The sequence below is a fragment of the Prionailurus bengalensis genome, chromosome A1, assembly GCF_016509475.1.
Source record: "Prionailurus bengalensis isolate Pbe53 chromosome A1, Fcat_Pben_1.1_paternal_pri, whole genome shotgun sequence".
Classification (NCBI taxonomy): domain Eukaryota; kingdom Metazoa; phylum Chordata; class Mammalia; order Carnivora; family Felidae; genus Prionailurus; species Prionailurus bengalensis.
In genome coordinates, this window is record NC_057343.1 from 180,747,867 (window position 1) to 180,760,618 (window position 12,752).

General features: G+C 44.5%; 1 protein-coding gene across 1 annotated transcript in view; it reads left to right on the forward strand.

Moving 5' to 3' along the window:
• Positions 1–11,477: 11,477 nt before the first annotated feature.
• Positions 11,478–12,752, forward strand: part of SLIT3 (slit guidance ligand 3) — a 597,991-nt gene continuing 596,716 nt past the window's right edge. The window contains 1 exon segment of the mRNA XM_043596219.1: positions 11,478–12,134. Within this exon segment, the coding sequence (XP_043452154.1) occupies positions 11,494–12,134 (641 nt within the window). The 5' untranslated portion in view covers positions 11,478–11,493.

Below are 12,752 nucleotides of genomic sequence, written 5' to 3' on the forward strand. Positions count from 1 at the left end.
TTAGTAAACTTATATAATTGAGTGACTATCACCAAAATCCAATCTTAGAACAATTCCATTGACCCCAAAAGTTCTCTTATACCTGTTAGCAGTTAATTTCCACTGCCCACCCTACCCCATCCCCAGTTCTAGGAAACCACTGATTTGCTTTCTATACCTATAGCTTTCCTTTTCTTCATATTTAATTAAATTGATTCACACAATATGTAGTCTTGTATTTGTATCTGCCTTATTACAATTAACATTATGCTTCTGAGCTGCGTGAGCTGTATCCACATCATTGCATGTATCAGGAGTTTGTTTCTTTTTTAAACATATATTTATTTATTTTGAGGGAGAGAGAGAGAGATACAGCACTCACATATGGGTGAGAGGGTGAGAAAGAGAAAGAGGGAGAGAGAGAGAATCCCAAGCAGGCCCCATGCCAGCACAGAGCCTGATAGGGCTCGATCCCACCACTGTTGAGATCATGACCTGAGCCAAAACCAAGGGTCAGATGCTTAACTGACTGAGATACCCAGCCACTTCACTCTTTTTAATTGGGGAGTAATATTTCATCAAATGGATGTATCATTTTTAGTTTTAGTTTTTATCCCATCATCAATGATAGACATATGGATGGTTTCCAGTTTTGAGCTATTATGAGTAATATTGCTATATAAGACTGTGTAGACATATATTTCCCTTTCTCTTTGGTAGGCATTTAGAAGCAAAATTACTAGGTCATATGATAAGTGTGTGTTTAACTTTTAAGAAACTGCCAAGCTACTATCCAAAGTTGTACCATTTTTATTCCTATTAGCACTGAATGGGAGCTCCAGTTTCTCTATGTCCTTTTCAAGGCTTAGTAATTCCAATCTTTTTAATGTTGGCCATTCTAGTGGCTATATAGTGGTATCTCTTTGAGATTTTAGTTTGCATTTCTCTTATGATTGATTTTGAGCATCTTTCCATGTGTCTACTTGTTACTTATATCTCTTCATCTACCTTCTTTGATGAAGTGTCTCTTCAAGTCTTTGGTTTATTTTTAATTTGGCTATTTGTCTTTTAATTATGGAGTTGTAAGAGTTTTCTTTTTTTTTAAATAAATTTTGGGTACAAGACATTTTGGTGAATTTTACCTGCTGCCAATACCATCCAGTGCATTTACATGTTAAATATTCTATTTTGCATTTCTAGAAATTCCATTTGCTTCTTTTTGTATCTTCCATTTTTTCTACTTCCTAAATATACAAATTATGTTTATAATAGCTGTTTTAATATCCTTGTCTATTAACTACATCATTACTACCATTTATGTGTCTGTACTGGTTTTCTTTTCTTCTTCTTTTTTCTTTTTTCATAAGGCATATTTTCAGGCTTCTTTGCATTGATGGTGATTTTTGACTTGATGGCAGTCATATGAAATTTACATTGGTGCTCTTGTATATCTTTAAACAGTGTGGGACTATGTTCTTGTCACAGTTAAGTTACAAAAAATCAGTTGGAGCCTTTTGCAACTTGTTTTTAAGCTTTTCTTAAGGTAGGTCCAAGATATCTTTAGCTCCACTGCAAAAGCAATACTCTTCTGAGGTTTCTATTCAATGCCTTATGTTATTATGAGGGTCTTTCACTGTGGCTGGTGGAAACACTAACTATTCCCAGTATTGTGTGAACTGTGGGAATGATTCAGCCTATTCCTGTCAGGTGGTTCTTTCCTCAGCCTCCTGTATTTTTCTCTCACAAATACTCAGTGAAAGACTCAAAGGAACATCTCAATAGATTCTAGAATTCTCTTCTGTTCAGTACCCACCTCTTAGGTACACAGTGTTACAAGTCTAGACACAGTTGTCTTTCCAGTCTCTGTCTCCTCAACTTAGAATGCTGAGTTCGCATCCTTGGACTGCAGCCTAGAAATGATCTCTTGGAAGTAAGGTGGCATAATTGTACAACTTACCTCATTTGTTTCACATTTCAGGGAGCAGTCGTATACCTCCTATTTTCCAACGTTTGAAAATCATCTTTTTTATATATATTTGTGTCCACTTTTCTACATGCTTCAGGTAGAAAGGTGAACCTAGTTTTTGTTATTCCCTACAGCTAGAAGCAGAAGTCTCTATAGGAAGCTTTGGATCATAAGAATTACATGATCAGATGTATATTTCAATAATGTGGGGCTGCTGAGTTAAAGGTTGGCTATAGAAGGTGGGGGGTAGTAGAGGCAAGGAGTTAGGAGATGACTGCTAGGATCCAGATGAGAAGTGACAGTCATTTGTTGTAATGGTAGACATGAAACAAAATGATTGAATTCTGGACTTGAAGAAAAAATATAGGAATTGCTGATTACTTGGATGTTGTGTATGAAAAGAACGGGGAAATTAAGGATGACTCTAAGACTTTTGGCTTAATTAATTAGAAAAATGGAGAGGTCTTTGAAAACAACAGTTTCACTGTTGGGGAGAAATTCTGAAAGGGGTGTACTGAAGAAAGAATAAGAGAGGAATCAGACACAGTGAGGACAGACAGCTCTCTCAAGAAGTTCAATCAATTACATTCCATCTGTCAAGAGACCTACAATCTAGTTGGGCAGGGAGTATTATTCGTAAATAGATAATTACATTAGTGTAAGGAGTATAGAATAGAGATTTCTACAGCCACAAATCGAATGAAAAAATCTCTAATATAAGGAGGGTATTAATGGAGGAAAGTATAAAATGCTTCACAGAGGTGGAGAGGCTTGAGCTGCATGGCAAAAGACCAGGACAGTTTCACCAGAGGAGGTGGGCCAGGGCATTGCATAAAGTGTGAAGAACATGAGGTAACTTGACAGATGGAAAACACCTCAACACTTTCAGGAAATTATTTTTAATGTTTATTATTGAGAGACAGAGAGAGACAGAGCATGAGCATGGGAGGAGCTGAGAGACAGGGAGACACAGAATCTGAAGCAGGCTGCAGGCTCCAAGCTGTCAGCACAGAGCCCGACACGGGGCTCGAACTCACAAACCACAAGATCGTGACCTAAGCTGAAGTCGGACATTTAACCAACTGAGCCATCCAGGTGCCTCAACGCACTCAGGAAATTTTAATTCTCTATGGCTCAGCTTAAGGTGGGAAGAAGGATTTGTGAAAAAAAAAAGAAGCAAGAGACAAAGGCAGAGACAAGGTTGATTGACAAAGACCCTTCTTTACCATGTACATACTTTAGACTACTTTGTAAGTAATGGAAATGCCTCTAAGTATCGGGAATGTGACTGGAGGTGGTGAGCAGTGAAGTAAGTGGGTTGAAGGGCCTGGGTGAGAGGCCTTTATGGCCAGAACAAATCCAAGGAGATGGAACATTTGGAGTAGGATCTCACAGTGTTTGAAGTTGAGGAGTCAACAGGTCTTGGTCTTGGTGAACTGATGGATAGGGTGAATTAGAGGATTAAAAGGGGAAAGTTAAAGATGATGTTTAGGTTTTTGACTTGGCCATCTAGGTAGATTGTGATACCATTAGCTAAACTTGGGAAATAAAGTATTTTACAGAAATTCACACTCCTCACCCAAGACTGAGTAATCACTCATTAAGGTGGTAGTTCCAAGAGTGGGTTAGAAGGTCCTTAACCTCCTACTCTAGTGTTTTTCATCAACTCCACCCCTTATCCCCTAGCCATATTGAAAACTTAAAAGCTGTGGAAAAAAGAAAATATGATGCTGCCTATACAAAATAGCTTTGCTACAAATCCCCTAATTAACATGCCTTTTGTCAGTCCCTTTATCTACAAATATCCCTGGAATTGCAATTGACTCTGCATCAGGTCAGATTAGTCCAAAACATTAGACTTCTCTTCATACACACAAATGATAGTATTATACCAAATGATAGTGGTATTACCACTCATGGTAGTACTTCACATAGACTAGGCTTAGTACAGTGGGGAAGAAGAAATAATTCTGACCTTCTCAGAAGGGGTCTCCCTCACGTTCTAGGATCCATCTACAGAGCCCTTTCTTATGTTTCTCCAACTAGCCCACTCATACCAGGGCTTTTGCATGTGCCATTTTGTCTCTTGGAGTAGTGACCTATCCCACTCCATACCTTATTATTTAAAAAAAAATTAATGTTTATTTATTATTGAGAGACAGAGCATGAGCATGGGAGGGGCAGAGAGGGAAGTAGACACAGAATCTGAAGCAGGCTCCAGGCTCCAAACTGTCAGCACAGAGCCCAACGCGGGGCTCGAACTCACAAACTGAGAGATCATGACCTGAGCCAAAGTCGGACGCTTAACTGACTGAACCACCCAGGCACCCTTCTCCATACCTTATTATATCATAGCCAGATTCTTCTTGTCTTTTGAATCTCCTTCTATGGCCATTTTTCTGAGACCTTTTCAGCCTCAATTAGTCTTTATCATATCACCCTGTTGATTCTCTTCCCAACACTTTATAATTTTTATTCATATATTTATTCTCTTGCTTAATTGATTGTTTTACGTCTATTGCCCAAACAGGACTCCATGAGTAGCAATCATGTTTTACTTTGCCTTCACTATAATGTGACCTTCACCCAAAAAGTATACAATAAACACATGTGGAATCAATAAATAATAAATAAAAGGCAGATAATTAGGGCTACTATTTAAAAGCATTTCATTAATTGACCAATAGGAAAAGGTATTTATTTTGGGAAGGGGAGAATTTCCTGTTGTTTCTGAAATTATACCACATAGATAACAGCTTTCCCTAAGATTTGTCTTGTGTGATTTGGAGAAAATATAATTTCAAGATTGCATTGGTATATCATCCTGGGCAAGTAATGCCAATGACAATGATAAACAACCTCCAAATCTTAGTTGGGGGGCTTAGGTTATTCTATTAAAGACTGTATGGTCATTGCCTTCTATGTGTTGATTCAAAGATTCCAGTGTCTTCCTTTCTGTGGCTCCACCATCCTCTTAGGACACTGTGATTCTTCAGTGGATCCCCTCTATTTGTCTAGCCAACAGGCAAAGACAGAAGACCTGCCTGATTATAGGGGTTTCAAAGGCCATGTCCGGGAGTGATATGCATCACTTCTGCATAAGCTCCATTGGTCAAAATGAAGCATATGGCCCCAACTTAACTGTAAAGGAGGCTGGGAAATATAGTCTTCCCGTGTTCCAAGAAAGAACTGTATCTGTGAGCATCAAGCTAGCCTCTGCCAGAATAGGGGACTTCATTTGGTTGTTATCAAGATTAGAGAGTTAATATACATGAAACACTCAAAACAGTACCCAGCATATCAGGGGCATCAATGATGCCAGGTAAGTTGCAAGAGGAGTTTCTTTGAGTTGGCACTAATTACTGCTTGCTAAACAAGGGTGGTATTCTAAAGTTTCTTTCAGTCCCAACAGCTGGCTGGAGAGTTTTGTGAGCCCCAGTGCCCAAGGAAGCCAGCCAAGAATGCAGATGCCACCGCCAAGTCTGTGTGGCACATCTTCATGCTTTGTTTAATTTGGTTCCCTGGGTGGGATGAGTTTTATGAGCAGGTGTTCTGGTTAATTAGGTGATTAATACTCCTCAAATTGGAGAGCCATTTCCCCAGTGACAATTCTTGATCTGCTCAAATATGAGACAAATCTTCATTGCACAGTTTGGACAGACCCATGATTGCACTCACCTGTCTGCTAGGCTTCTCAGGTCAGCACTCTGGCACTGAGGAGTAGGAGCCTGACCTCACATCTGGCTGAGTCACTATCTTGATGCACCAGTTTGGAGAAATAAGAGCTCCCCAATTCATTTGCTGTTCTTTCAGACTAGGGCAAAGTCGATCTGGGGCACATTTATGGTTCCTTTCTGGGGATTCCAATCCATATAATCCCTGAAGATCAGAGTCATTGTCTCTGCACAGAGCCCTCTAGCTTCTAAAGCAAGGTGGCCAATCCACATCTAAGGGGAAATCAGGATCAAAGCTTTTACTCAAATTTTCTCTCAGACCAATAGAAATCTGCCCTAAATTCTCCTATATTCCACATTCCCAAATCCCTTTCCTCACACTCATATACCATTCTATTTCTGTCTCCTTGTCTTTGCTTTCCTTATGATGAAGACCCTTTTCCTCCCATTGAGATCATCAATTCTATATATCCTTCCAAAGCCAAATGGCATTCCTCAGCACTTCCAATCCAGCTTGAAGTGATTTCTCCCTTTTTAGAATTTTTGTAGCACTTACTATCTGACTCACATTAATTAGCATTTAATCATATACCATATCTTTTATCTTCTTTCATGTGTCTTAATCTTATCTTCCTAATTGGATTGTTGGCAGCTGTGGGCTGTGTCTTCTAGGCATATATAAAGTTCTCAGTAAATCGCTGTTAATTGCTAAATTAAGCTAGAATGCCTCTTATACTTCCAGAAAATGGGTCAAATACCAACTCGGCCACACAGCTGAAAATATGGCTACTAATTTTAGTTCCTCACATGCTCAAGCTTTACAACCACAGAGGGACTGAATCTCCAGTTCCAGTTGGAAAAAATTCAGGGAAGACCCAGATTGGCTTATCTCAGTCATGTGCTCACCCCTAGAAAATCACTGTCTTGATGAGGCGAGATCTGTAAGAACAAGAAAGTTCTAAATTATAATCACATGTTGGAGTGGAAGATCTAGTAAGAGTTGTCCACTACAGAGGGATCTGAATTTTGGAAGGTTCTATTCTACCTTCTTCTCCATGATAAGTTATTTATTTTAAAATTATGTATTCATTCATCAAACATTTACCTAATCAGAGTAGATCCTGCCCTTTGGAGAAGGTCAATAGTTTAACTGGCAGTAAACTTTTACTATTCTTTCTTTCTCAAGGGCGAGAGAAAGAATCATTTGCATTGAAAAAAAAAAAAATAACCTTCCGGGTCCAGCTGATAGTACCTTTCCTTAATCCTGTGCTCCAGAAGTGACCTGAAATTCACATATGTGAGTTCTTCCCTCTCCCAGGAAGATTTAATAGGAATCACAGTCTTAATCTCAAATTAGAGTTTTCACCCTCTTTCCCTCCCCCTCCCCATTCACATACTCCTCAGAGAGCTGCCTTGATGGCTCAGTGAGGTAGTGTTTCAGTTTCAGGGCCTCAGATAGGAAACAGACAACACAACCTGAAAGAGTCATTTGAAGAAGGGTTAGTAAAGGGACTATTTAGAAAAGTGAGGCAGGGTTAAGGAATCAATAAGAGATGAGGAGTCCCTAAGGTTTAGGAATAGTGGGAAGCCATTCCTATTCCTACCCTCTAAAGAGAAAAGGGGATGGGAATGGCAGCTGGAGGCCAGGGCTGGAGAACATGAACTATGACCTTCAGTAAAGGAAGGCAGCCGCTGCCAAACTGCTGTCCTTATGGAGGAAGCCCTGGTTTTTCCTCCAGATCTCTGGGCTAGTTCCCTACATTGGCAGACCCAAGAGAATACGGGTGATACAGTCCATAGAGGTCAGCCTTCTGGTGAAGATAATAGGGTGTCAGTGGGCAGAGCGATCTGGAAAATTCACTGGAGAATGACTAGCACAAATGCTAAGTTTCAATGAGATAGGAGCAAACATATCAGAATGGAGGTGTGGGGCAGGGAATGTGTATAGTTAAAAAAAAAACCCACTCAGAGATTCTAGAAGAATATAGTCTCATCATCCTCCCCCAAAAGGTCGAGTAACACTGATCAAAATAAGTAAAACTGCAGCGAAATAATGTCAAATAAGCTAGTTGATTGGGTGGATCATTCAAATATTTGTTAATTAGTCCTTCGTCAACCATCACAGAGGTATTTGTACCTCTAGGCATCAAGTATGCAAAAATGAATTAGATACTTCTGTATGTTTGAGATTTTTTATAATAAATGTTGCCTTAATGGATTACACAGGTTCACTGACTTTGAGAATCCAACAGATTGGACCAGCAAGGTTTCCTGGAGGAGTGGACAGCTCAGCTGGCTCTGGGCTAGTCAGATAGGAAAGAGCCAGGAAGAATGCTCTGGAGGGATGCTGAGAGATGGCAGAGTGGGGGGAGATGAGGTATAGAGGTATAAATCAAAGTTCAGGATTGCATTGTCAGGTGTGCATTTTAGAAAAAACCCTTGAGTATCACGGCTAAGGCTGAATTGGTGGAGGAAACCAGACAGAGACTTGGTGGGGTGGGGGGAGCGGTATGAGCATTGGCCATGCATGAAGCCAGGATCTGAACAATAGCAGGAGATCCAAAGATAAAGAGGGACAGATCAAGTGATAATCATGAGGAAGAATTAATGGGACTCAGGAACTGAAAGGCTGCGGTGTGAAGCAGAGGCAAGATGCTTCGGTGCTGTTTGGCTTCTCGTCATCCCCCTGTTTTTTCACCTAACAGCTTCCCAGTTTTTCTTCGAGAGCACAGCTGCTTACCTGCCCAACTGAGTATAGTTTCCATGGAACCGTTATCCACACATTCTTGTCTTCTTTGACTAAGAGGACGATTACATGACCTAAGCCAGGCCAGTCTTTCCCTCTTGGGAATTTGGATACCTTGGGTTTGGGCTTGATCCTAGATCCAGCCTTGATTTGTGTCTTTTTTAAAGCTTCCTGCTTCAGTTTCTTCCTCCTTAATTTTGTATGCTACCCAAAGACTTTCTTTAAAAGTATTACTTTTTTACTTCAATCAGTTAGTTTCTATTGTTGCAACCAGAAAACCTCAACTAATTATAGTGGCCATGTAAATGGTGGTGCCTTTTCCTGAGAGACAGAAAAGAGGTAGAGGAGAAAATTTGAGGTGGGTTTCTTGGTGGGCAGTTTGCTTTTGAGAAGCCTCTAGAAAACCAAAGGGAAGAATCCAAAAGTTTGCCCCAGAGGCTTATGTGGAATCTGAAAATCACACCACAGAGTGTAAAAGCCATCTCTGGCAGTTAAACATAAAAAGTCCTACCCAACAAACTGACCTCCGAAGGACTTACTCATCTTACTCATGCTCCTCTGGGAAGAGTAATGCTTCCATGTAGAGGCTGACATATTCTAAAGATGCCTCGGAATTAGTGGGGGAAAGTGGATAGAGCCTAATTCTAGGCACTGGGAGCCCTGGGTCTTGGCTCTGGTTCTTTCACTAATTAGCTTGATAAACTTGTACCAGTGCCCTTCCCTCTCTGAGACTCAGTTTGTGTGTTATTGAATACAGGGGCTGATTGATATTGGGTGGTCTCCAAAATATTCAAAAGAATTTTAAGTTTACATGTAAACTGGGAAACTGGGTTCAAAAAACCTTAAACCAGTTTCCTTACTACAAGACTTCTCAGGGTCATAAATATGCTCATCGGAGATGCAGATCTCCAAGAGAGGTGAAAGTGAGCATTTCTCACCCTGTTTTTGCCCAAGATCACCCCCCACCAACATTCTTGAAGAAACATGTAGTAGTAGTCGTCAGAACACACATGCAGAGATTTTGGATTAGGTGGTAGCTAAGATTGTTCCACTTACACTCCCTGATTCTGTATGGCTGGTGTCCTGTGTACCTCCTGTTTTCCCCACTTGTCCCTTCCTCCGGGATGATGGACTCCCAGGCTCTGTTCTAAAGTGTTCTCCCAAGGAAAAGCAAGCACGCTTGAATGCCTATGAAGTCACTTAAAGATCTAGTCAGACTCATGAAATCCCCCATCAGCTTAAATGGAAAACACAGTCCCTGCCCCCCCCCCTTCACCCCCGCCCATTGTACTGTGCTCAAAGCTCAGACCCAGGCCCAGCCTAAAGGGATTGCAAAACATGCTCTAGCGTGGACTTGGGAAAACAAAGAAAACTCTACTCTTTTCTCCTCCAGACAGTCTGAGACGCTTTTGTGCCCTTGGGCTTTTGCCCAGTTCTCTCATCTGCCTCAGTCCTGGTACTAAATTGGTTCAAGGTTTGGAGGAAAGTTTCAGAGGAAAGGATGTTTAGAGTTCTTAGAAGCTGAAGTCACTCTATGGACCAGAGCATAGACCACCTATGGCCACCAGAGGGCGATGACAACAGCTTCGTGTAGAAAGCTGCTCCCAAGAATAACAGCAGTAAATTACACCTAATGTGTTTATGAATGATGGAGGGGCTGAAGTGTGTGCGACTATACATGTATGTGCAGTTGGATGCCTGCAGCTATGATTCTGAAAACATGCTAAATAGAATAAAATAAAAGCTGCACCTCTACTATATATTCACAGGATATGGCCAAGTCGTTGAAAATTTCCTTGAAGGAAAATGAGGTAGAAGGAATTAGAATAGCATTCATAATTGTAATTGTGGTATGCGTGATTGTGTGTGGTGTGAGAGTATGCATATACACGTGTGTATTTGAGTGTGAATGTGTAGATGGATGTGTGTGTGTGAGCCTGAGTGTAAGCATGCGTGTGCACACGTGCACATGCATGTTCAGGGCTCATTTAGACTTTGCCAGTATGAGCAGACTTCAAGGAAATCTGGGCAATGTTTCCTACAGTTCCTGCCCTCTCCCTCCAAACAAACAAACAAAATCATTCCTACAAGTATTTATGGAGCCTCTAACACACGCGCCCCTCCCCACCAGCATCTGGAAAAGCTCAGACCTGGCCAATTTAGAGCGCTATGGAAGAATGAAGGCTCTGGGGGCTGAAGGGATGCCTCACATGCGAATGACTGTTTTGCAAAAAACACTTTCTCTTCTTTGATGCTCAAAACATCCCAGTGAGGTGTGCCCAGACAGAGCTGTGGCCCCTTGCTTTGAGGAAACCAAGGCTCAGAGGTGATGTGATTGTCCCAGAGTCATCCAGTCAGGAAGCAGAAGCTGACTATGAACAGGCATTGTCAATCCAGGGGTCCAAGTCCCTGCCATCACTACTTTGAGCAGCACAGCTGGCACTGGGTCTAGGCAGAGCAGGACATGTCTCCGAGTAGGGGTTGACAGCAGCGACCTAAACAACACGGACAACCATTTTATGTGACACATGTGACTGTGAAGTGTGTTAGTATCAATACAATAGGTCCTTTAGGAAGAACTTGGGGATCTTTGCCAAGATGAGGTAGGATCTTTGCCAAGGTGAGGTAGGATCTTTGAGGATATTTGTAGATGAGGTAAGGACGAAGCTCCTATCGGCTGTGATGTAAAATATGAGTGAATGTGAGTGCTGCGGTTTGGAGTACCTAGCAGCTGTGTGGCCTTGGGCAAGTCACTTGACTTCTCTGAGCTTTATTTCATCTATAAAACACGGTACTCAGATGCCCCCTTGCGGGACGCTGTTGGAATGGAAGGAAGGACTAGGAGCAGAGTGCCTAGCTCAGTGCCAGAATAAAGAAAAAGTGCCACCAGCGAGAACAATCCTTAGCTCCTTAAAAGTTAATGGATCTCAATTCTGGGGCCCTCCTGGCGAAGCCCCTTTCCTTCCCTCATCTCCTGCCTCCTCCCCTCCACGCTCTCAGTTGCTCCAGCAAAGTTCCCAACTTAGTCGACATGACGCGCGGCTCAGCCAATGGGAGGCGGAGCTGGCGGTTTTGGGGGGGGCGGGAGGGGTGGGCCCCGCGTCTCCGGTGTCTGCCCTGCTCAGTGAATGGAGAGAGCGAGCGGCGGCCAGCTCACCCGGCTGCCCCGTGCCCCAGCCGCCGCCGCCGCGCTCCCGAGCTCAGACTCAAGCCGGACCTCCCCAGGCGCCGTGCCCCAGTGCGCTCGTCCTCAGGTCCCCGACCCGGCCCACGCACTGGGCTGCGGGCCACCGGGGCCAGGAGGCGCTCGGCACCTGGGCACTCCGAGCGATGCGCAGCGGGGCAGCGCCGGCCCCGCGGATGGAGCTGCTGCTGCCGCCGCCGCCGCCGCCGCCGCCCGGCGCGCCCCGCTCCGCCCGCGCCCCGTGCGCCTGAGCGCCGAGCTCGCTCCTCCTCCGCGCCAACTCCGCCGCCGGCTCCCCAGGCCGCTCGGGCTCCGCGCGCGCTTCCCCAGGCTCCACGCGTCTTGCCCCGCCGAGGCAGCCTCCTCCAGGCGCGGGCCCCTGCACACCATGGCCACCGGGCGGACAGGGGCCGGCGCCGCCGTGCGCGCCCGCCTGGCGCTGGCCTTTGCGCTGGCGAGCGTCCTGAGCGGGCCCCCAGCCGCCGCCTGCCCCACCAAGTGTACCTGCTCCGCCGCCAGCGTGGACTGCCACGGGCTGGGCCTCCGGGCGGTTCCCCGGGGCATACCCCGCAACGCCGAGCGCCTGTGAGTACCTCCGCCCCGCCCAACCCGGGCCACCCACCTGGGTCCATAGTGGGGCTCCAGGCACCAGATCTTTCCTTTCCCTTTGGCCGCACTGGATGCAGTCTCTGCTGTCACCCTCTCCTGGGTCGGATCTTTCCGTCTCTGAGTTGGGGTCTCTGGCGTTGGGCGCGTCTAGAGAGAGGTCTCGAAGCCCATCGGGATGGGCAAAGAGCAGTGCTTCTCTAGGAGTGAAGGCTCCAGACGTAGGGCCCGGTGACAGCTTCCAGCAGAACGCTGGCAGGAAGCGAAGGAGAGTAGACAACACTGCAGCCAGCGAGGTCTTAGGGTGAGAGCATGGGGTCTGCGCTCATGAAAGAAGGGAGGCGAAGGAGAAAGCTGAAGGGTGATGGGGCGTCAGGGCACGGAGAGGGGAGAGGGCCGAGACTGTGACCAGCTTGGAGATCAGAATGGGCCACTTTCCGGCTGCCCTTGCGAGCGAAGTTGGGTGTGTGTGTGAAGGTCTAACTTCTGAGGAACCAAACGAATTCAGAGTGGGTGCTTGCAAAACCCGCCCTGCCTGGAGTGCAGTCTCAGAGATGCCAAGTTGCAGCCCGGGTGAATTTTTTATGGCTCGGTTAT